At 45.6% G+C, this 24703-nt stretch overlaps 2 protein-coding genes across 6 annotated transcripts in view; both read right to left on the reverse strand.

Annotated features, from left to right (window-relative positions):
- Positions 1-24703, reverse strand: part of LOC142860286 (schlafen family member 2-like) — a 57005-nt gene that overhangs the window by 9707 nt on the left and 22595 nt on the right. Inside the window, exons 1-4 of one of the 5 annotated variants that reach the window (XM_075991344.1) lie at positions 4379-4546; positions 4131-4210; positions 773-857; positions 532-611 (exon numbers count right to left, since the gene is read on the reverse strand). The exons of 3 other annotated variants lie outside the window; for them this stretch is intronic. In XM_075991344.1, coding sequence (XP_075847459.1) covers positions 532-547 — 16 coding nt within the window. In that variant the 5' untranslated portion in view covers positions 548-611; positions 773-857; positions 4131-4210; positions 4379-4546. Of the gene's footprint in view, positions 1-531; positions 858-4130; positions 4211-4378; positions 4547-24703 lie in introns of those variants that run through there. One more of the 5 variants, XM_075991343.1, reaches the window with a different exon arrangement.
- On the reverse strand, positions 13714-23330 carry LOC142860287 (schlafen family member 1-like). Its single transcript, XM_075991350.1, has 2 exons — positions 23056-23330; positions 13714-18540 (listed from the first exon to the last, which is right to left on the reverse strand). Exon 2 carries the CDS (start codon positions 18513-18515, stop codon positions 17073-17075), a length of 1443 nt encoding a protein of 480 aa, XP_075847465.1. The 5' UTR covers positions 18516-18540; positions 23056-23330; the 3' UTR covers positions 13714-17072.

Genomic DNA, 24703 nt, shown 5'->3' on the forward strand with positions numbered 1-24703 from the left:
TAATAAAATAATAATTATAAAATAAAACAATTATAATATAAATATAATAATAATTAAAATAATAAATTACCCAGTCATTGTGACAAGAATAAATCATATTTCACTGTTCTTCTTGTACCTCCTCAAAGATTATGACTTTAAATTTTTGTCAAGTGTCTCTTTGGCATTTGTGAATCTGCGTTGAATGTTTCCCTAGCCTCTATCCAGCTGTGGATTCCTGAACAGATGGGATCCTGGGGTTTCTCCTCTTTCAGCATCTGAGCTGTGGGGTCTGAAAATTATCTTTTTAGCCTATTTTTAGCTGAAGTATATCTTTAGTGTGAATTCCAATTTCATTCTTCTCTGTGTAGAGATCTTTCATCAGTTTCTGGTTGTAGAGTTAGTTCTCTAAGAGGATGGGGCATCATTAAGGGACGCTGAGGATCTACACAAACCCCTCCTCCCCTGCCTCACCAGCCAGACTTGGACCAAGCATAATCCAGCACCTTAATCTTTCCCTATCCCTAAATAGAGAAAAGCATTTGCTCTCACCAAACTCCTGCAGCATCCAGGTCCCCAGAAGTCTGTGCTTTGGGAGAAGAGGCTGTGGAGATGCCAAGGATCCAAAGATTCTAGAAGAGACCAATTTATCCAGGATTTACAGGAAACAGTGGATTGTTGAAGCATCAACTCTTATTCATCCCGGAATAGACAGGACCTGCTTTTGGGGTGAGGACAGAAAGAGAAATGCAATGAATCTGTAGGACGCTGGTGTGAACCTGGCTCACCCTACCTTATGCTGGAATCTTGTTGCTTGAAGTTCTTTTTGTTCAAAAGAGGGAATTTCACGTTGTGCAGCCTCCTCCAGAGCAGGAGCCCTGCAAGGATGAGAGTTCCTTCAGTGCCGAATGTGGCTTCTCCTGGATAAATACTTAACCTTCATGAGTTCTGGTTTAGTTTCGTTGTTATTGTTTATTTAGTGTTTCCACAGAGGGAATAAAGCAGTTTTGTTCCTTTGTCTTCCTCCTCTCTCTGTCCAGAGTTACCCAAATTCTGGCCTCCAACCTTGTTCCCACCTCAGCCTCCCAAGCACCCATGATTATGGGCACACCCATCACTCTGTTGTTATTTCTAGGGGAGAAGTCAATCTATTAACATTTGACTTAAGCTTCTGCACCTATGATGTTCTTCTTAGCATCACTGTTGAAAAAAATGCTGGTGTTAATTTTTCAGCAACTTCACGAAAGGAGGGGGAAGTGCTGGGTCGCAGCTCAATGGCAGAGATCTGCCCTGATGTGTGGACCATTCTGGATAGAACACCGTGCAGCACAGCCATTACCCTACAGCTGAAGGAAGTACCATTTCACTGACATGATGAGCTTTCTTTCCCTCATGGGCGAGTTCATCATGGTTTGCCATCCTGGCAAAAATCAAAGTAGAAAGTTTGGAATTTTGTTTTGCTTTGCAGTCATTTTTCATTTACAATTAGTTTAAAAATAATGATTAACAGCTTCCGTCAAAACCCTGAAAACTGTAGCTTTTTAAAAAGTAGTGTTTTGATTCACATATGTGTGGGTACCACACATGGGACTGGCGCTCATGGAGTTCTGAAGAGGGATCCCCGAAACTGAAGTTAGGGATGTTGGTGAGCCAGCATGCTGAAAACCAAACCCAGGTCCTCTGCAAGAGCAGCAAGTGCTCTGAGCCTCAACACCATCCCAGTGCCTGTAAACTGCTCCTAATTTCATATTCATAATAATGCACCAGTACTTCTTAATATCATGACAACTGAGATTGGACATGGCTTCCAGATGGTTAGAGTAATATATGTGAGGATTGGGTGTAATCATAACTGAGGCAGGAGAATACTAATCATCATATCACTAATTATTTATTTATTTATATTTCATTTTTATTTATGTATTTTGAGATGGGATCTTTATATGTCCACTTGGCTGGCCTCGACCCATCAGAATGGCCTCTAACTCACAGAGATCCACCTGCCCCTGCAGCCTGAGTACTGGAATTAAAGGGATGAGTCAACCCTCCTGGCCACAGCTATTGAATTTCTATAGGCCCAGGGTTCTCTCATAAATGTCCTGAAATCTACATGTAGATGTGGTGCAGGGGTATAAAAATTATACTGGAAGGTGGGAATCCTGAGAAGATACACAAAATAATTAAATCACAGAAAAGAAAAATAGAATACTGAAGTCAAACAACCTTGTGGGAAAGAAGTTTGTTTTGACTCCAGGAATCCAATTTAACTAAACCATGAGGATGCATCAGAATTCGTGACTCATTTTACAAGAAGGTAATATTATCTAAAACTGTAAAACCATAGGAACACTAGAGAAGTTTCTGGAAGCTGAATTACTAGGTCAAGTGATAAAACTACTTATATATTTTATATTCACCATTGGGTTTTCCCCAACAATTTTCTATTGGGCGGGTCTGTGCAGGCACGCTCAGCACCTGATAGGACACAGGCCTAGGGTTCCATATCTATTATAAACCAGTACATTCCTCTATGTTCCCCAAGTACCCCGAGCAAGGAGGAAAACACTGTCCCAAGATGAGTTCAGACTGGCCATGCATTCAGATAGGTCTGAGGTAAAGAAAGCACTGAACACTCTGCTGAAAGTTCACAGTCAGGCTAAAGAAAGAAGTCTGGTCTCCCAGGAGAAGAACAGTGAGGAAACCAGAGGTGTGTGATCACTCAAATGTAGACTGAATGCCTAATCATGATGTTCATGTGATGTAACTGAGCTAGAAACACACAGGAAGTTGTGTGTTCTTACTGTGATGAGCATTCTGGTTCACGGGAGAGCTAATGAGTGTGTGTTAGTGCCAGTCAGTGCCTATTTCTACACAGGAGGGCAGCCCCAGATGTCAGTCACTTTCCCTAATGCCCTGCCAGAGATCTTCATCTCCATTTAAAGAGCTGTCAGGAGCCAAGCATGGTGTCGGCTTTGGGAGCCTGCTGTGGGCATCCTGAGCTTGAGGCAGGCAGAACACACACTGTGAATCACAGGCCAGCCTGGGGTACACACCAAGACCCTGTCTGCCTCCTTCCCTTCTAAAATACAAAAACAGACCCACAACCAAACTACACTGGGTCTAAAGCGACTGTACCGCCGAGGAAGAAGCAGTTTCCTTTCTGGTCAGTTAATAGTTGCACTCCACCCTGTTCTCTGCACTCCTGAGCAGTCTCAGTTCCTCATTCCTTACCAGCCCCTCCTGTCCTGCACCCTCCTTACCAGGTCCTGCCCTAAGCCAGCACCCCTGTATGAAAAGGGAACAGAAGTCATATTTCACACCGAAGTGCAAAATGACAATGCCCCTGAGATTATTAAAACCCGAGGGTGCTACCATGCAGTCACATTGAGAGGAGTTGTGGGCTAGCCTGGGACAATGACCATCTCAATTCAAGGGTCCATCTATGAAAACTGACTATGGTTTATATCCACTACCTTCAGGAACACGGCTATGACACCATCCTTAAAAACCAAGGCAGACACCAGAGCTCACCAATTTCCAAGATTGATGTAGAGCTCACTCAAGTCCTGGAGCCCTGGGTCTAATTTACCAGGTTCCTTCTTAAATTGTAGCATTGAGTTTCAGGACATTCTCTCAAAAGAAAACTGGGGTTCAGGGAATCCAGTCAGCTCTCTTTGGAAGTAAAGAGGATGGCATTCAGATGTCCTTACTTTCCCCCAAATGCAGGTTGGTAGGAAAGCAGAGAAAGAGTGGCCAGGAGAGGAAGGACCTGCTTTCTGTGGAACAGAAACAAACACCCAAGCCTAGACCACGCTGTCTCTTTCTCTCCTGGGTTGGCACTGTGCATTTCCCTTCGAAAAGCAAAGTTCCCATCTTCTAAATTACAAAGTTCCATAGGGGCTGATTTTTTTCTGGCTCTAAAGTGCTACTTCCCTTCTGGGAACCATGTTTTCTTACCTTGCAACAGGGTCAGGTCTCCAGGAGAATAGGGAACCCTCAAGAGACTCTAGAGAGTCACACAAGCCTGCCATACAAGCCCCTCATTACCTCCCTATTCCTGCCTCACTAGTCAGTCACAGAATGAGCATAGTAGCTTCTCACTCAGCAACTTAAAGCCCCCCTCCCCAAGAGAGGAAGACATTTGCTCTCACCTCAGCTCCGGTGACTCTCAAGTCCTCAGCAGTCTGTGTTTGACAGAAGAGTCTATGAAGATGCCAAGGAGTCGAGATTCCTACAAGGAAACCAGGTTGGGTTTACCTGAGAGGGATGGGTTGTGCTGGCAACTCCCCCACTCCACATCCCCCAGGGGTCAGTAAGTTGACAGGCCCTGACTTTGGGTGGGAAAAGAAAGAGAAAGACAGTAGGGTCATGGATGCTGCAATGGACCTGGCTCACTTACTCAGTGTCCTGGGAGCTGAGTTCCTTGAAGCCAGAGCACTGGTAGGTTTCCAGTTGTTTCTCTTTCCAGAGATGAATGAAGAATACATTGGGTGGCTAAAAACCTCCCCTGATAAACTCTTAGACAGCAGCTGGCTAATATATAGCCAAGGTGTGGTTACTTGATGCCCTGAAGTGACTAGTTTTATGAATTAACCTGTGCTGTCCTCTGGGACTTTGAGCATTGCGTCACTCCAGGAAGTATGATGGGGAACTGTCACGCTCTGTGTAATTCTCACTCAAATGGACGAAGACAAGAACAAGAACAAACGGAACGCAAACAAACGTGAAAGTGTGAGGAGAACACAGGGACCAGATGGAAGGAGAAGGGCAAAGGGAGGGTAGAGGTCCAGGGGAATTTGTTCCTATATAATAAATACTGGCATGAAAGAAATTCTAATTTAATTTAGAAAAGAAATGAACTGTTTGTGGTCTCTTAGGAGGAGCGCCAGCCTTCCATCTTTAGCAGCCATCCTAGAGCAGCCTAAGCCCCAGAGCCACAAAGGGCAGGTGCTGGGGGGAGGGGAGGAGGAGAGCAGTGAGTGTCCTGGGGAGAAGGAAGGGGCCTGCAGAGGGCTTCTGTTAGCCCTTGGGCACCTGGCAGGAGCCTTCAGACAGAAACCTGGCCAGCCCAGCATCCTATGGCCACTAAGTCACTCTATTGTCTGTGTGCCCTATGTCACCCCTTCCCCCCATTTAAGAGACAGGCTCCAGATGTTACCTCTCTCTTCTTTCCCTTGCTCCTTTGAAGAGGCAGGCAGGTAGGCCTTTGCGTCCCTCACTCTCTATCTCTGTCTCTCTGCCTGTCACCCTGTTTCTCTCGCCCCATTCATGTTGTCCCCTCCCCAACTCCCTCTTCTCTTTTGTCACACCTGTCCCCAGGGGCTGGTCTCTCCCTTTCTCCCCACTTTCCCCCAATCCCTTTCTCCTAATAAAAAACTCCTCCTTGTGAGCTCCATCGCATGGTGTCTTTCTCAAGCCACTTTTTGATCCTACTGCACATACTGGCTTTGGGGGAGCCTAGACAGTTTGGATGCCCACCATACTAGACCTGATGGAGGTGGGCGGTCCTTGGACTTCCCACACGTCAGGGAACCCTGATTGCTCTTCGAGCTGATGAGGGAGGGGGACTTGATAGGGGGAGGGGGAGGGAAATGGGAGGCGGTGGCGGGGAGGAGGCAGAAATCTTTAATAAATAAATAAATAAAATAAAAAAATTATAACATTGGCATCGTGTGAAAGATTGGTAGACTAGCCTGGCATTTTCTATTACCTACCAGCAATCTGAGGCATGTCCAGAACATGCTGTGAAAGTGTCCCCAGTCACCAAGCAAAAACTGCCTTTCATTTCGAGTACTGCCGAGACCCTCTTCAGACCGTGGACAACAGGACACTGGGGAGTCGACTGCCTTGAGTTGTTGCCTAGACAAAGGCAGGCTGCTCCTCCACCAAATTCCTCACCCCTGTTGGACCTTCTGTGACCTTGCAGGCCTAGACCTAACAGCAGAAGACTGATGTTGCCCTGAGACCTCTGCCCTCAACTATCATGGAGGACCTTGGGGAGTAGCTGTCTAGGTAGCCAGCAAGTAAGCGTCTCTCATTTTCAATCGCTCCACTCAGGTAAACATTACACTTCTCAGAACACTGATGCCGTTTGACGACTGGTAGCTGTGTCAGTTTAACAGCAGCAACCACGGCTTCAGCTGCTTCCTCAGGTCTCTGTGTGAAATTCAGGTCACAGGCCTCACTTTCCCAGAGTTAATACTAAATCCGCACACAGTTCCCCTTGCTCCAAGACTCAAGAAAAGAGAAATCTCAAAACATGTTTCAATGTAACCTTTGCCATTCCTTTATTTGAAGGAGCTCACTTTGCACTGACTGCCCGCAGTGGTCAGCCCCCTGTGTCTCCTAGTGAATTAGATAGAAAGACGGTGTTTGAGGTGTGAAGTTTATGTGAGGGTGAGACAGCATAAGATGTGAGGATCTCAGAGTGTTTTAAGGTCTAAGAAAGTGACTCAAGGTGTGTGAATGCGTGTTATGAAGGTCTGAGGATGAAAGGCTTAAGTGCCAGTGACGAGAAAGCGATTTGAGACGTTTGAAAGAACGAAGCCCGTTTCTCTCTCTCGTTATGCTACTGTGATATTAAGACTGCAAAAGTTGACAGTCTTCACAGTAATGGATGGGATTCTGGTAAGCTAGTAACCTAGCGCTGGTGAAGAACTACACACCATACTACCACCATGCCACCATAGCCACAAGCTCAGGATTTAAATTCCCTTAGCTGGTTTCTAACTATAGACTTAAAAGGTCCTTTGCATTGTGCTACAAACATCTGTCGCAGTTTCCTGGACAGAAGAAAGGGCGTTAATGCTTTCGGTGAAAATCATCTCTGGTGTGAGTGTGCTGCCGTTCCTAACTTATCTTTTCCCAAACTCACAGAATTCTAGTAGGTTCCAGGGAGTCAACTGGGATCCACCCAAACATGTCAGATTCACTCCAGATAAGCACGATCCCCCCTTTCCCTGGTCTTGTGATGTCCCCTCCCTCAATTACAAGGACCTAAGGATTTTTTTTCTCTAAACTTAATTTTTATCTTCTGTCCTGCCAACATCTTCCCCGGTCCAAGCAGTGCCAGATGTTTCCACAGAGCGTGGACAGAAGTGAAACAGCCATCTACTCCAGGACCTCATTGCCAGCACCCCACTCTAATTTCCCAAGATTTTGATGCCCACATGTTAGCAGGAAGCAGTTTCGAGGACTTGGTGCCCTCATTTCCTGTCCCCACTTACCATCCCTAACTCACTTTTTATAATAAACAAAGGTAGGAATGTTAGCATCCAGGCACCTGCACTGTCCTTCCCCTGAGGACCTGGCAGGATGCACTCAGGCAGTACCCTGACTAGTCGAGCGTTCTATGCCCACTATGTCACTACATAGTCTGTGCGCATGTGCTAGGTGCCCCCTTTAAGAGACAAGCTCCACTCATTCCCTCTCTCTCTTTCTTGATGCTCCTCTGAAGATGCAGGCTGGCCTTAGCCCTTCTCTCTCTAACTCTCTTTGCCTCTCTCTCTGCCTGTCTCTCTGTCTCTCCCTCTCTTCCTTTCTCTCTCTGCCTCTCTGTTCTCTTCTACCACTCCTGTCTCCAGAGGCCAGTCTCCCCCTTTCTCCCCTCCCCCTTACCTTTGCCATGTGAGCTCTGTCACATGGCGACCTTCTCTCGCATGCCACTTTTTAAACTGCAACAGCTGCTGCACCACTGCAGGCAGAGGGCACCCCCCCCCCCCAGCACTGCAAGAAAAGACGCCAGTGGCTCTAAGGAGTTTACAGCCTCCTACTGCTGTTTTTTTTTTTTTTTTTTTTTTTTTTTTTAGCTCTTTACTTCAATGAGTAATCTCAGGAAAACACAAGCAATGTCCGTTTCTTTATTTTTGGGCTTTTGTTTTATTTTGTTTGTTTTGAAAGGTGGTGTATATATATTTTACAAAGACTGGGTTTACCCATCCCCTTTGATCTCTGTCACTTCCAGTGTTCAGAGACCTCAGGTTTGAATACACAGGGGACAAAATGCCCAGACCACCAGGGACTCTGTGGGGTGCATTGTTTGGTCTCTGGAGCTCAACCCAAGCCCCAGTCCTGCCTCAACTCCCTGCTGGTTCAAGTGCAGCCTAGACTCTCACTGTCAGGACAGGTAGGGGGCTGCCCGTGTGAGAAACTGAGGGAATGTGCTCCAGGCCACTGCTGTGGCAGAGCGGAAGGAGTCACCAACTCCTCACTTGCTGAATTATTTGTAATTGTATTTTAATCTGTTTCCCATCTCCAAGGGAATTTGAACAAACAACTTGCCTGGGGAGTTAAAAAAAATCCATATTGTTGGGGTTTTGAAAGAGTAGAAGACTCCAGAAGCCCTGATTAGTTCAAGAGTCAGACAGTGACGGATGCAGACCTAAGGCTTGAGGACACAGCTCCATTTTGCCTCTGTGAGGTAATGCAATTCCAGGCAAAAGGCTGAGGTTGGCTTCCTTTCAATTTCCCCACCTTTCTAAGGTTTTGTTTCTTAGAAAACGAAAGTGCAGTTCTCTGTTCTCCTCTGCCTCCGCCCTACTAACCTCAGGAATCAAAGTCTACTTCCTGTTGGGCAATATTCATCATTTTACAAGCTGCCTTGAGACTGAAGAAGCTGACTTAGAAAACACCAAATTCCTTGCAAAACAATGAGGGGAATGGCATTTTTAAAATATATAAGTTGGATTAATGCAGCAGCACTTATAATAAAATATCTTTTAAGAGGAACTACCACCAAACACTTAAATGGTGTTTTTTGTTTGTTTATTTGTTTTTTTTTGGGGGGGGGTTTCGAGTCAGGGTTTCTCTGTAGCTTTGGTTTGGTGCCTGTCCTGGAACTAGCTCTTGTAGACCAGGCTGGCCTTGAACTCCCAGAGATCCGGCTGCCTCTGCCTCCCGAGTGCAGGGATTAAAGGCGTGTGCCACCACCCCCCAGCTTAAATGGTGTTTATGAGCAGGTGGCAGCATGCTTCTTTGTGTTGGCTTGGACCTAGGAACTCCATGGAGTTGTGGCAATAAGTGTAGCTCCCACCAGTACCTCCACCATGAAGCTAGACCCTCAAAAAGCTAAGGAATTGGGTGGATCCAGCTGCCAAATTAAACACACAGAGGATTATATTGATTTTTAACTGGTTTGGCCTATTAGCTCAGGATTATAAATAGCTAGCTCTTAAAATTTAAATTAACCCTTAATTTAAGGGTTAACCCTTAAGTCTTATCTTGTTTAGGCTTGGTACCTTTTCTCAGTGAAGTATTCTCATCTTGCTTCCACTGCATCTGGGTGGTGACTATGTCTCTCCCTTTTCTCATTTCCGAATTCTCTTCGTCTGGTTTCCTTGCCTATACTTCCTTCCTGACTACTGGCCAATCAATGTTCTATTAACACCAATATGAATGACAAATCTTTACAGTGTACAAAAGCATTATCACACAGCACTCTTCTCTGTATAGACCTCCAGACCTCTGTGGTTAACTAGTGGCTAGCTCTGCCCACTGACTCCAAGCAAGTTTCATTTGTTAGAACACAAACCAAATATCACACAACAATAAACTGTGCCCATTGGTTTCTCTTGTGGTCCAACAGGGTCTCAGGTAGCCCTGGCTGTCCTTGGACTGGCTGTGTTACTAGCAAGGGCATGGAACTCCTGCTTCTTCCACCATCCTCTCCCACCATGTGTCTCCAGGTCTGGCTGGTTTTCATTTCAGATTTTTTTTTATCATTAGTGTTTTTTAGCTAGTTAATGCTCAAAATAAAGGAAATCTTCTGCAGTCTTCATACATGGATAGATTTGTTCCTTGCCCATTACCCTCCCTCACATCTGTCTTTTCCCCCACTAGTCTCCTAATTAACTTCCTTCTTCCTTCATATCATACATGCCAATCTACGTTCATATATGAGAGACCCATGTGTTTCTTTCCCCTTCTTGTTAGTCTCTTCTCCCTCACCCTATCTTCCCCTTTCCTGTGTGTCTTTTTGCCTGCGTGTGTACGTGCACGGGTATGTGGATGTGTTATGTGAATGTGTGTATGTTTGTGCACATGCATGCATGTGTGTGTATGTGCACATGCACGTGTCTCTCTTTGTGTTTGTATATTTCGTGTTAAGCATGCATTCAACCACTGTACTTTGCAGCGCCATCTCTCGAGTAATTTTATCTTTGTCTTCACACACACTTCAGTTTAATGTCTACACTTGCCAGATTTGGTTTACTACTTTGTAAGTATTTCAGTTCCCCAAGTTTTCAGCTTCATCATTGTCCAAAGGAATCAGCAAGGAACATTGCTGGGTCCTCCAGAAGACAGGGCTGAGACAGAACCAGTCCCACTGATCTCTCCCTGGGGATGAGCAGGACCTGAAACCCCCACCGCCACCCCTGCCGGCCACTTAGGAGAAACACACACTGAGCTGGGAGACTGTCAAAGCAGGATCTCACTTTATTGCATCAGGGCAGGAACTTATAAAGGGCCTAGGTAGTAGACAGAAGTCTTGGGATGGGGTGAGTTGGAGGGAGAAATAAGGGCCAATAATATCCTGTCACGTCAGAGGTGGCTGGGCAGAGGCAGGCCTAGATCAGGCTGTCTGAGTCACTCCTCTCCAAACTCAAGTTAGGCTTAGGAAGTTACACTGGGCCTTATCAAATTCAAGTTAGGTTTAGGAAGTTACACTGGGCCTCATGAGGCCCAACAGAACTTGTCAAAAACTTTCTGCTCAGGGTAGGGATGGAGCTCAGAGGTAGATTTATCTAGTATGTGTGAAGTCTGGTGTCACTAACCAAACACATATGCACACACACAAGGAGAGTGAGAGAGAGAGAGGGAGAAAGACAGAGACAGACAGAGAGACAGAGACAAAAATGCAGATAGACAAAGACTGAGGGATCTGGTTCTTTCCTGTGACTTCATGAGTTTGGTTTGGGGGTGAATCACAGCCTCCCCTGGAATAGTCTCTGTGTGCTTTCTGTCCCTTTTATAATGTTGTCACAAGGGGAAAATTGTTTGTCTTTCATCTTGTTTTATGTCTCCAGAGCTGAGATTTGTAACCACTGAGAACATCCTCTCTGGTCTCCAGCAGCCAGTGAGAGCATGTGCTGACCCATGGAGTGGCCAAATGGCTTCAAGACATAAAGAAAAAGCAGATGTCTCCAAGTCTGAGTGCCATGGTTAGAGGGTGTGTCTTCAGGAGCCGTCCAGTCCACACTGGCTTTTCACCTTCACCCTCACTGTCTTGATATGAGTGTGAATCTCTTGTCCCCGTGTTTTCCTCCCGAGGTACCATAGGCCAGTGAGTCTGTGACTCTTGGAGGAATTTCACAGTCCCTTAGAACAGTGGATCTCAAGCTCTGGTTCTTGACCGCTTTGGGGGTGAGCAATCCTTTCAAAGAGTTCACTTAAGACCATCGTAGAACACAGAAGTTTACATTATGATTCATAGCAGTAGCAAAACCACACTTACGAACTAGCAAGGTTATGGGCACACACTTTTAATCCTAGCACTTGGGAGGAAGAGGCAGACGGATCTCTGTGAATTCCAGGCCAGCCTGGTCTATAGAGTGACTTCCAGGACAGTTAGGACTGTTACACAAAGAAACAGTCTTAAAAAACCAAAAAAAAAAAATGGCAAGGAATATAATTTTATGGTTGGGGGTCACCACAACATGAGTATTAAAGGATCATAGGGTTATGAAGATTGAGAATCACTGCATTAAAAGATTTCTACATGCACACTATCCTGATAACTAGTGATAATGGCCTTTATTCTAAATGTCTGTCTGTCTGTCTCTGCTAGACTTTCTGTCTCTCTACACCCGCCTTCACCTCCTCTGTTTAAAAAAATCTTATTCTTTGCTCTACCAGGCTTCAAGGTCACAGCAATTCTCCTGCCTCACGTTTCTGCGTGAACCAGCTTGCAGTGCAGTTTCAGCTTTGTTCACTGATTCTGGGAGAGAACTTCCTGAGTCTTGTCAGGGTAATTTCCACACCTGTACACTCTTGTGGGTGCTCCTCACATTTGTGGTTAAACTTTCCAAAGCTGTTTTGTGGGCTGTAGAGATGGTTCAGCAGTCAGGAGCACTGACCAGTCTTCCAGTGATGCCACAGTTTCAAGAGCCACACCAGTAACTGGGATCCAGCAGGAACCTCAGCTGAGCTTCAACTGAAACTCTCAGGGTCATGGAGGGTACTAGAACACTTAAGTAGATAGTCAAGGAGATGAACTGACTGATTCCCTGGGTGGCTCTAGCAATTTTGCTTCTTCTTGTTAGTTTTGCTCAGTTTTGTTTGCTTTCTTAATTTCCTTACTGGAAAACACTTCTTGAGCAACGTAGAACTATTGGACATATAAGGCAACCTCTCTCCCTTCCCCATCCCTCCTGGTTGGCTGACACTCTCTCTCTTTTAGTCACAGCAGTCTGGGAGGCTGAGGTAAGAGGACTGTTGTACGTTGGAGGCCATTCTGGGCTACACAGTGAGTTTAAGGCTAGCCTGACCTACACGGTAAGTCATTGTCCAAAAATGTTTTAAAATGCCTCTTCCAGTTCTGTGAAATGCCATTTCTGGACATGACAAGGTTGCTGTGCTCATAAATTCACAGCAGCTGTGAGCATCTACACACGACCCACACAAGATCCAGTCAGTGAATAATTGCAGCATGGATGGGGAGGTAGTTATGAAGCTCCATCCTAGAGAGGCTGTTGGCAGCTGATGGCTGCTGGAGAGGTGGAGTCTTAGTTGAGGTTACTATTGCTGTGATGAAACACCATGTCCAAAGCAAATTGGGGAGAAAAGGGTTTATCTGTCTTACGCTTCCACATTGTAATCCTTAACGGAAGGAAGTTAAGACAGAAACTCAAACAGGGCAGGAACCTGGAGGCAGGAGCTGATACAGAGGCCAAGGGTGAGTGCTGTTAAGTGACTTGCTCCCTATGGCTTGCTCAGTCTGCTTTCTTATGGAACTCAGGGCCACCAGACTTGAAATGGCCCCACCCACAATGGACTGGCCTTCCTCTATCCATCACAAAAAGAAAATGCCTACAGGATAACTGACAGCCCAATTTTATAGAGACATTTTCTTTTTTTCTTTTTCTTTTTTAAATAAATGACACTTTTATTTTATTTCATGAAACTGGAAATATGGCTCAGTTTTTTTTTATTGATAAAAGGAGAATAAAAAAAATTTCCACCTCCTCCGAGCCTTCCATTTCCCTCCCCCTCCTCCCACTCTTCTCTCCCTCCTCCCGCCCTTCTCCCCCTCCCCCCACTCCTCTCCCCCTCCCTCTCCAGTCCAAAGAGCAGTCAGGGTTCCCTGCCCAGTGGTAAGTCCTAGGTCCTCCCCCCTCCGTCCATATCAAGGAAGGTGAACATCCAAACTGGCTAGGCTCCCACCAAGCCAGCACATTAAGTAGGATCAAAACCCCGTGCCATTGTCCTTGGCGTCTCATCAGCCCTCATTGTTCGCCATGTTCAGAGAGTCCAGTTTTATCCCATGCTATTTCCGTAACAGTCCAGCTGGCCTTGGTGAGCTCCCAGTAGATCAGCTCCACTGTCTCAGTGGGTGGGTGCACCCCTCGTGGTCCCGACTTCTTTGCTCATGTTCTCCCTCCTTCTGCTCCTCATTGGGACCTTGGGATCTCAGATCCCAATCCTCCTGTTTCCCCAAGTCCCCCGCTCCTTCCCTTCTACCTTTTCTCTCCCCATCTCCCCTTACCCCCATCCCACCCCACCCCCAACATCCCAATTTTCTCCCCGGCTATTTTGTAGAGACATTTTCTTAATTGAGGTTCTCTCCTCTCAGATGACTTGCTGGTGTCAGGTTGACTTAAACTATCCAGCACACGGGGTGATCATTTTTACTCAGAGATGTGACTCCTTGTAGCTCACCCACACTTAAGCAGGCAGCACTTAGTGGTCTCAGCGGATTATATTTTAATGAGATGTGGTGGAGATGGGGAGGGCGCATCTCAGGAGAGGCTGGAGCTTGATTTGATCAAGATACATTGCTCATATGTATGAAATTGTCAAGAAATAGAAAACTTGTGTTTGAAAACACTAGAATAGCAACAACAGATCTCTTCCCCTAGAGGATAATAACAGTTTATATGTGTGTAACTTAGAGCAATCATGAAACAAAACTGTGGAGATTACTGAGGACAAAACCCACCACAGGATGCATTTGCACCAATCCTGTGTCGAAGCCTGAAAGAATCTAAGTCTATAGATGACAGGGATACAGGCACATCCGGGTCGCCTGGAGAACGTTCACAATAGACCAGATGTGGAATTAGGACAGTGCGCATCAACAGAGGACTTGATAAAGAAACTCTGACATCTGTTCACAACGAGGGTTTACTTAACCACGATGAAAATGAAGTGATGCTCTCTTTCCCAGGATAGGGGCTACAGCTTGAGATTATTTTGTTTAGTAAAATAAGCCATACCTGGAATGAGAAATATGTATCATCTTCCTCTCTCTCTCTCTCTCTCTCTCTCTCTCTCGTTTCAAGACAGGGCTTCTCTGTAGTTTTGGAGCCTGTCCTGGAACTAGCTCTTGTAGACCAGGCTGGTCTCGAACTCACTGAGATCCGCCTGCCTCTGCCTCCCGGGTGCTGGGATTAAAGGCGTGCACCACCACCACCCAGCAAGATCATCTTCTTTTATATGCAAAATTCAGATTTATTTGGAAGAAGAACAGGACCAAAGGGAAGAAGGAACAGAGAATAAGAGGGGGGAAAAGGTCGTGGGAAAGGATAGCAAAGGAGCGAAGGGAGAATGCAGTGAGAAAGGGATTATAAATAAGAAAGGTTTGCTATAGAATGCTCTTCTCTGAGATTCCCACGGAAGCATGTTTCTTCCTACAGGGAGGGCACCTTGCCTGGGGGAGTTTTCATCTCCTGTTTCTAGGAGGAGAAAGAATTAGATTGTCTCTCTTGCATCTGCAGTTTTTCAGTTGCTTTAAATCAAATAATGCCAAACAGTATGTAGTGGGGTCGCAATTGCTACCACTGTCTAGTAACCTTTGGGCAAGCAGGGATCTGCTTACGGACCTCCTGGATTCTGTACCTGTCAACTGCCACTCTTCACGGAGGACACATTTGTCACCGGTGCCAGCTTCTCACAGTGACCTGTGGGGAGGGGAATGTGTCTCTCTTGTATTGTTTTGTGGTCGAGTGCCCTGGAGTGTTGGAATCCTCCCATGTCCTGGATTTTAAGACTTAATGGAGTAAAGTGCTAATCCACCAGCCTCTTCCTCTCCCACAGGCCTCATCTCAGGCTACAGAAAACCCGCATTACCATTGCTCAAAGGCACCAAGGACCTGCTGTGCCTAGGCTGTGACCTGGAAGATGCTTTGTCTGCAGAGTGAGAAGGGGTTGTGGAACATCAGCCCTGAGGGGCAGCAAGTGGAGTGTGCTCAGCCAAGATGCTTCTGGGCATGGAGACAAAAAAAGTGAAAAACAGCTGTGGTCCGTCTGTTGGATCAGGGTAGAACAAGAATGGGTTCTCTTTTATGGTTCTCTGTTTCTACTCTTCTGTAGTGTGGCACTACAGAATTTTTGATGACAACTATGTTTTTAAATTCTTTAGTGAAGATAATACATTTCTCTGAACATCTCCTTCTATGTAAGTCACTTGGGTAAATATTAGGTTTTAGAGAAAAGGTTGTGGCACTTAAGAGGAATCAATTTGGCTGACATGAAATACTATAAGTGTATTCCTTCATCTCAGCATAAATCAGACCACTACTGTCAACACGGAGCTGCACTGCAGTAAGAGGCTGCTTGTTTCTTCCTGGCTGTTCAGCTCCGAAATAACCAAATAGAAACTGTATTAATTAAATCACTGCTTGTCCCATTAGCTCTAGCTTCTTATTGGCTAACTCTTACATCTTAATTATCTGTGTATCGCCACGTGGCTGTGGCTTACCGGGTAAAATTCCACTGTCTGTCTCCAGCAGGGCTACATGGCTTCTCTCTCACTCTGCCTCCTTTCTCCCAGCATTCAGTTTAGTTTCTCCACCTAGCTCTCTTCTTTCCTGCTCTGCTATAGACTCAAAACAGTTCTTTATTAATCAATGGTAATCACAGCATACAGAGGGGAATCCCACATCACTGCACGTCACTGATTGTGCTGTCCAGGGAGGCAGAGAGGCATGGAGGCTGACACTGACTTTGGGGTCGGGCAGCCTTGGCTTTGGATCCTGAGTTGAAATTTATTAGACCCATGATTTTCTGTGGGAATTTTAAAATTTAAATCAAAACTTTCTCATCTCTAAACTAGATCTAATTGGGCCCAAATCAATGGACGGTTTCTCACGAAGAAGATTGTTTCCTGTGAGCACATTGCTGAGGTTTTTATTTGTTTATCTGTATTTATTGAAAAGCTGTGGAAAAGAAGGTGGGAGGCTGGTGAAGCAATGGTGAGCTTGGGTGGAGACGGCAGCAGCTGCTGGGAACTGTGCAGACTCGGGGCTGCTGGTGCTGCTCTGGCCTCATTGGAGGTTTTTCTTTTGCAAACCTGACACACCGCAAGGTACTTTCCTCATCACAAACTCTAGGGCTGTGAGATGTCTGATAATGTGACTGGAAGGGAGGACGGTTCAGGGAGAAAAGAGTCAATGGGAAAAAAGTGGGGAGAGAAAGAGCAAAAAACCAAGGCCCAGACTGCTGAAAGAAATGCCTACTGCCTGAAATGGAGCTCAGGTGGGAGATGCTGGAGCTTTCTTTACACAGGAGTAGAGGTGGTTGATGTGATATCCAGGGTGAGAGGAATCTCTGTCCCAGGTAGTTGGCAGGAGCAGTGGAGACTTCAGCTCCGCTGTTGATCACTAACGGAGTAGAGTCAGAACTAATGATCTTGTCTCAAATTCCCAAGAGAAAGTCTTCCAACTTCCCAAGCTAAATGTATTCTAATTGTTAATCCCCCTTCCTGACCCTGGCCTGCTAGACATTAAGATCTTTTTTTTTGTTTGTTTTTTTTTGTTTTGTTTTTCGAGACAGGGTTTCTCTGTGGTTTTGGAGCCTGTCCTGGAACTAGCTCTTGTAGACCAGGCTGGTCTCGAACTCACAGAGATCCGCTTGCCTCTGCCTCCCGAGTGCTGGGATTAAAGGCGTGCGCCACCACTGCCCGGCTTAGACATTAAGATCTTGACCCATTCCTCTGAGGTAAACCTCTTCACACAGCTGTCTTCCACGTGCCAGGATTCAGGCTCTTCAGCGAACACAGCACAGCAGAACTTCTCCACTCTGAGTGCACACACATATGAGCGCACAGCTCCCTGTCTGAGGACTGGGATGAATTTGCATGTGTACCTTATCTTCTCCTGCTTCTCCTCACAGATGTGACCAACAGGCAGCTGTCGGATGCACTTCTCTATTTCACTCTCTAGACGCACAAGCTTGCTCTTCTCCGCTTCAAAACCAACTATTCGCTTTTCTTTTTCATCTAAGCCAATGAACAAATATCCCCCGTCAGTGTTGGCAAATGAAGACAGAGTTTTAGGGAGAATATCTTTAACTCGTTGTAACAACTTTTTTGTTTCGAACGATTTATATTCAACATTTTTGGATTCGCTAAAGGAGAATTTTTCTTCTGTGAGTTCTGCCTTGTTAAAAAAAGCTGCAGCCAGCTCTTGCACATGCCGTTCTTCTTGCACATCCTGATCTTCTTGCACATCCCGTTCTTCTTGCACATCCCGTTCTTCTTGCACATCCCGTTCTTCTTGCACATCCCGTTCTTCTTGCACATCCCGTTCTTGCACATCCCGTTCTTCTTGCACATCCCGTTCTTCTTGCACATCCCGTTCTTCTTGCACATCCCGTTCTTCTTGCACATCCCGTTCTTCTTGCACATCCCGTTCTTCTTGCACATCCCGTTCTTCTTGCACATCCCGTTCTTGCACATCCCGTTCTTCTTGCACATCCCGTTCTTCTTGCACATCCCGTTCTTCTTGCACATCCCGTTCTTCTTGCACATCCCGTTCTTCTTGCACATCCCATTCTTCTTGCACATGGAGCTTTTCTTGTCCGGGGTTGCGGAGTTCTTCTTGCACATCTTCCCCAGGCCTTTTGTCAGACGACACTGTTTTTATTGGAGATCTTAATCCATGGTTCTCCGGGTCTTTGAAAAATTCCAGAGCAGCATCCAAGTCCATTGGATAACAGCAGGCACCATTTCTCTGGTACAAGTTGGTTGCAATGGTAGCAGGCTTCAAACCAGAGTTATCCAGACTGCATGGTTTCACAGAGATGACAAAGCAGCGTTCTTCCTGTTCGAAGTCGAGGTGGATCCGAGCAAGTGGCATAATATCATTGAAAGAGAGCTCCAAATCTTCTCTTATTTCGTGTTTGTTGTAATTATAGTCTTGATTTTTAATATGAGCCCTGACCTTGCCTCCTTGGGAATTCAGCAGAGCACACACAGCAGCTAAAATGATTGTCTTCTGTTTCCCAAGACCATCCTGCCCAAGAGTGACTTCTGCATTTAGAACCAGCTCAGCGGAGGTGCTTTCAGGATCGATGGTGATGTTCTGTTCCACCCCAGCCATTCTGTTCCCAGAGGGAAATTCTTTCCTGGAAGACAGGCAGAACCATTAGAATAAGGCTGAAGAGGTAGAGCAAATTCTATACTGAGAAGCTAACAGCAAAATTGTACACTGGGTGAGTTCCATGGCACTGCGCAGTGTGCAGGTGGGGGAATAAGCCATTTGGAGATAGATACTAGGCCATGATAGCGCACATATGTAGTGACTCTCAGGTCTGTTGCTATCCTTCATTATGATCCATCTGTAGTTTAGCTTCATCTTATCAGTAATTTATTTCCTTCTTAATATTTAACATGATACAACTTGAATTTTGTGTCTTTCCATAAACTACAAGGGCAATTTACCTAATTTTTTTCTTAAAGATGTAGGTTTTCTATAAAGCCACTGATACTTTTTCTTGAATAATTTCAGATGTTCATTCAGCAAGTGTGATGATCTCTCTTCATGGAGAGTCCCTTAGCAAAATTGTCCCTTGGGACCTAAGGGACACAGAACAATAAAGAAGGGTATTTATTTTCTTTCTTTCTAGGAATAAATTTCACTCACAAACTTTGGCCATTGATCTTAGGGAGGACGACCTGAGTTGTGGTCCTCTCTTCCTGTAAGACAGCCACATATTTCCAGGGAGGTGTGGTTCTTACAGTTTAAACAGAATCACTAGGCTTCTTTCCTTTCAAAGCTGATGCTGTAATTACTACTCCTGTGGTCATGAAGCCTCTGGGGGGTTACCAGGTCAACAAGGTGGAACCATCTAAATGGTCCCAGTGTTCTGATAAAAGGAACTCCAGATAGCTAAGCTCACACTGTGCGTCATGTCACAGTGAGACGCTGGCGGTCTTCAAACAAAAGAGGATCGTCACTCGATCGTAACCACGACGGCATCTGCATTTTGACCTTTTGCCACCTACACTGCAAGGAAAAATGTCTATATTCGTATTCCACCAAACTGTGCCACTCTGTCAGATCAGTGTCAGAATGACACAGGCTGGGTCTCTGTGCCTCTCACCCGCCGGGGTTTTCCTCTAAAGAGCCGGCAGGGTCCATTGTTCTGCAAATGGAGAATAAAATGATATGACAGCTGTTAACTACTTTTGTTGTTGCTGTTGCCTTAAGATCTTTTTTTAAATTTTGTGCTTATGGGTATTTTGCATATATGTGTGTCTATTAGCGTGTGTGTGTGTGTGTGTGTGTGTGTGGTGTTCATAGAGGTCATAAGACAGCACTGAATCCTCTGGGACTGGATGCTTGTCTATAGGTGGGTGCTGGGAACAGATCCCTGGTCCTCTGCAAGAACAGCCAGTGCTCTTAACCACTGAGCCATCTTTCTAGCCTGAGCTCTCCCAGTTTTGAAACTGACTTCTTTTTGATTGGGCATACATGTTGTTGCCGTCAACCTCTGACTTGTAATTCAGTGGGTCTCTGGTTTTTAATGTTTCTGTGGGAGAAAGAGTACTCAGGATGGTTTTCCTTGTTTTTTCCTGCCTAGTGTGGGCTTTAACTCTTAAGCAATCCTCCTGCCTCAGTCTCCTGAATAACTGTGACCATAGAAACGTTCTATTACTTTGTTACCTTAGCACAAAAGTTAATTTACTGGCAATTGTTTTAAGTTTGCATCAATGAGGTTCTTTCCGCTATTGTTGTGGGTGGATGGTCATGTCAAGTGTAACAGCATCATAAAATGAGTCCCAAGGATGTGGGGGATCCTCAGTGAAAAGACACTTGCCTGATATGCACTGTGCCCAACCTATACATAAAATTAGATTATATTAAATGGCTTCAATATTTTACAGACATGAACTCATTGTTTTGCCATCCTATATGAAAGCGAAGAAGAGAATTTGGAATCTTGCTTTTCCATGGCGTCACATATTATTCACAATTAAGTTTGTATAATTATAATGAACTGCTTTTCTTTTCTTTTTTTTTTTTTGGATTTTTCAAGACAGGATTTCTCCGTAGCTTTTTGGTTCCTGTCCTGGAACTAGCTCTTGTAGACCAGGCTGGGCTCGAACTCACAGAGATCCGCCTGCCTCTGCCTCCCGAGTGCTGAAATTAAAGGCGTGCGCCACCACCGCCCGGCTCACGAACTGTTCTCAAAAAGACTCTAACACGCTGCCCAATCCCACATGCAACATTAACGTGAGAGTAAGGAATCCCCTGTTACTCCAACTATACTAGCGTCGTGGCTCAGTGTAACTGAGGTTTGGGTATGCTAATCACATCTGATTTTCTTTAAGCCCAAGAGTTCTCTCATGGAGTCCCTAGTCCTATACACAGCATAGTTCAGGCATCTATCAAGATCTGCTGGAATGGGTGGGAGGCCAGAACAAGTAGACAAAACAGAAATAGATCCAGAAAGTATGAAGTGGAACTCTGAAGGAGCAAAACCATGTAAAGAAGGAGTTGGAATTTCTGGAAATGAAGATTTAGTCTAAACCATGAGGCCCTACTGGGCCTTCTGTCTCAGGTCTGTAAACTAGCAAAGAATCATCTGAGTACATACAGCTATGTGCATGGAGAGAGAAGCTTTGGAAATCAGAACTACTGGGTCAAGTGATGAACACCTAAGAATTTGGAAATGAACTAGAAAACGATGCCCTAGAGGATGGCATCAGTCTTTGCTCTACCGGGTTTATCTTGGGCAAGCCTATAGAGCTGCATCTAGTGCCTCTAGGAGATCACACTGTGACTGCAGACCTAGAACCAACTGCACCATGCACAGCATCCCTTAGGGTTGCCTAGGAACGTGAAGATGCCTTCCTGAGAGATCTTCATTCAGAGAAGCCCTCAGGGGAGAAAGCTTTTGACTAGAACTCAAGACATTCTAGAGGAAGAGATGCTGAGGCAGAAGTCCTGACTCCTGGCAGAGGAACACCAATGGGACACAGCCATCTGTGCTTAAGTTCAGGGCTCCACAATAGTCTCAGTGTAACAGCGCTGTGCCCAGACAGCAGAGAGAGATGTCTGCTTCTTCCGTGCTGATCTTTCTTCTCCTTATCACAACAAGTGAATGTTGGTAGATCCTATTTTCTCCATGGGATGCTGCCCCAAACTTGGGACCAGTTTCCCTGAGGGTTTTCCAGATGATATCTTCACTCCAAAGCAAGGGGAAATGGGGAGTCAGGGGGGTTGGGGTTGCATGCCTGTCATCTCAGCACTTGCAAAACTGAGTCTGAAGACAAACTGGGCTATATTTTTAGCAAGATTCTGTCTGCCATAGTCTGCTTGCAGGGTAGGCATTGGGGTAGAGAGCTATGAGTAGAGAGGAGACAGGGAGACCAAAGAAAAACAAAACCGAAAGTCTTGTAAGATTACGGGAAATGCAGTTTCATTTCTGCCCAGTTAGGAGCTGCAGCCCCACCCTGTTCTATTCATTGCTGAGCAGTATCTGTTCATTTCCTTCCAGCACCTCCCATTCAGCACCTTGTTTTAAGCCAGCATCCCTAGTCCACTCCCCAACATCAAAAGGGGAAGGAACCATATCTTACCCCAAAGTGAAACTCAAGGAAACTGGTGTGGAATCATCTTATAGGAAATCTGAGGGCTAACCTGGGACCCAGGCTCTCTAATTTCATGCCTGTAACTATGAAAAATTTTATGACTTAAATTCCCGCGGGCATCTACCTGGAAAGCAGTCCTCAACTAGTAAGCTGGAGTCTGGAGTCCATGAATTCTGGTCCCTGAATGAAACTCGCTGATCTTCCACAACCTTTGAGTCTGGTTTAAACACTCGTTTTTTTTTTGTTTTTTGTTTTTTTGTAAAATTCTTTAGAGTGTTCACTGGAGAAAATTCTCTCAGAGCTCAACTCACAACTTTGGCTGTTGTTACCTTTAGCAGGAAATGATGGCATTCAGACAGATGTCCCTAGTTCTGCAGGCAGTGCCGTTCGGCAGGAGGGAATAAAATGGGGTGGGGACACAAGAGTGGGAGACGATGCCTCTTGGGAAACAAATAACCCTGGCGCATTCCCTGTTAGGATGATGCTTTGCCTCTTGGAAGATCATGTTCTCATTCTAGATAAAAAAAATTCTCAGGACTCTCGGGTTCATAGATCTCTTTAGTTCTGGGATGCAGTTCCTCCCTGCCTAATGGCAAATTTCCCCTAACATTCTACAGAGTCTTGTCTCTGAGAGATGGACCCCCCCCCCCCGAGGGACTTGGAGTCCTGCACAAACCTGGCCTGTGCATAACCTTTTCTCCCTGCCTCACTTCCCCTGCTTGACCCTCTCAGAACCCAGGTTTCCTCTCTTAGGGATCTGTAAGTACCGCAACCCAAGCAGCCTGAGGGACTTTGTTTTGATCCCATTCTCCCTAAACTTCCAAGCCCTCAGCACCTGTGAAGGAGTCTATGAAGATGAACAGGAGCCAAAGTTTCCAGAAAGAAGTCAAAGCAACCAGGCTCCTCTCCAGGGCTGGGTGTTGCGCTGGAAGTGCTCCCTCCTCATCCCAGAGCCAGCAGAGTGAATTCTGGGAGGGCATGGGGAAAGAGAGGGATAAAAATGTTGAGATGGTGAATGCTACCACAGAGTGTAGCTCACTTACCTATAAAGCTGCTCCAAAGAATCTCTCCGGCTTGATGCCTCCTGTGAGCTGGCTGTGCTGTGGACACCTGCTGGACGAAGCAGGGAAGTTCGAGCCTGGGACAGACTCCCACAGCAGGGGCTTGATGGCTGTCACCAGATTTCCTCCGCAGGTGGATTTGGAAGTGCCAAATTTCAGTACTTGTGGTCGCACTAAACTTTCCTCTTTGTGGATCTTTGCGGTGTGAGCGGATTCCTCCACTCTCAATACGGAGTTCAGTTTTGGAGAACCTGTGAATCATCGGTTAGCGTCAAACCAGGAAGTGTGAGAACTCTAAGCTCTTTGATCCCTTTCTGTGATTGTCACTCAGCCTGTCGAAATTGAAGAACTGGGCTCCTAGAACTTGGTAACTCAGCCTTCACAACTTCACCAGAATCCTCAGGATAAAGATGCTGTCTCTGCCCTCTGCCACTAGGGACAGGCAGGAACACCTGTCAGAGCCTTGCAGGGAAGGAGCATGGGGAGGGAGACTGAGCCAGGGGAGGAAGTGTGGGATGCTGGCTCATAAGATGCAAGCTGTATCTCCTAGGTCTTTGGGAAGATGGGGGATCTGTGGGAGTCTCCATGTACTACCCTAAGCAGACAAGAATCATCCACCACTTTTTCTTTGTGCCCTGACTTATGATAATTATGGCAATACAAGTCTCTGACCCACAACATTTAAGAACCACCAACCAGGTGTGGGGAGAAAGGAGAGACTTTAGGGTAGAGAGGAGAGGTGAGAAAGAAAATAGAGGGAGTGAGGAAGAGGCAAGAGCTTAGGCAAAGGCGAGAGGAAAGGGGAGGCCAGGGGGCAGGAGAATGGGTCTTCAGACACCCCAGCTGTGGGTGCCTCTCCACCAGGAACCTCAGGCAGGTAAAAGAGCCTGTGGGTGACTCTAGCACCCTTGCTTAGGACACCCCAGTTGAAGGTGAAGGGAGCAGAATTGAGACTTCTGCATCCTGCCATGTGCTCCTCCCCGACCTTGACACCTGTAGGCAGAGAAACTGTTCGTTTCATAGACTGCGGTTGGATCACTTGATACACACCTGTAGTGACCGCAGTAATGCTGCCTGCATCCTGTCGTCTTCTGGACTTTCCATCCCTGAGATGATCCTGCGATACTGGAACCTCAAGGAAATGGTGCCCAAAGCCTTGAATCTAAGCTTGATCTACCAACGCAAACTTGTGTCCAGATGACCATGTGAACCTGATGGATAGTTTTCCAACACTTGACATTTCAGAATTAATTATTTTCCTGAATCACTAAAATGTCAGTTTGCATCTCACATGTTGCCAAATGTTTATTAATATATGTTATATATATGTAAGATATGTATACTCATATGTACATTATGAAATGTCATTCAGATTAAATAAAAATGAAATTATGTTATTTGCAGGAAGGAAAACAGAAAATATTAGAAAAAAATCTTTTTGGTGAATAAAATATTTCAGACCCAGAGCTGCAAATATTGCTTCTTTTCCCATCTATATGGAACTTCACTTTATGCTGAGTGAGAACCATGTCTCAAGGTGGGAGGAAGGGAACAAGAGAAGAGGAAGAGGCCAAAGAATGACAAAGGTTACATGCTTTCTCTTATCGCAGAACCCATTTCTGTGTATACA

This window comes from Microtus pennsylvanicus, chromosome 11 (genome assembly GCF_037038515.1).
Source record: "Microtus pennsylvanicus isolate mMicPen1 chromosome 11, mMicPen1.hap1, whole genome shotgun sequence".
In the NCBI taxonomy this organism is placed as follows: Eukaryota; Metazoa; Chordata; class Mammalia; order Rodentia; family Cricetidae; genus Microtus; species Microtus pennsylvanicus.

Bases quoted from the DNA above. Each gene is read 5' to 3' on its own strand.
- LOC142860287 (XM_075991350.1), bottom strand. From the start codon at position 18,515: ATGGCTGGGGTGGAACAGAACATCACCATCGATCCTGAAAGCACCTCC.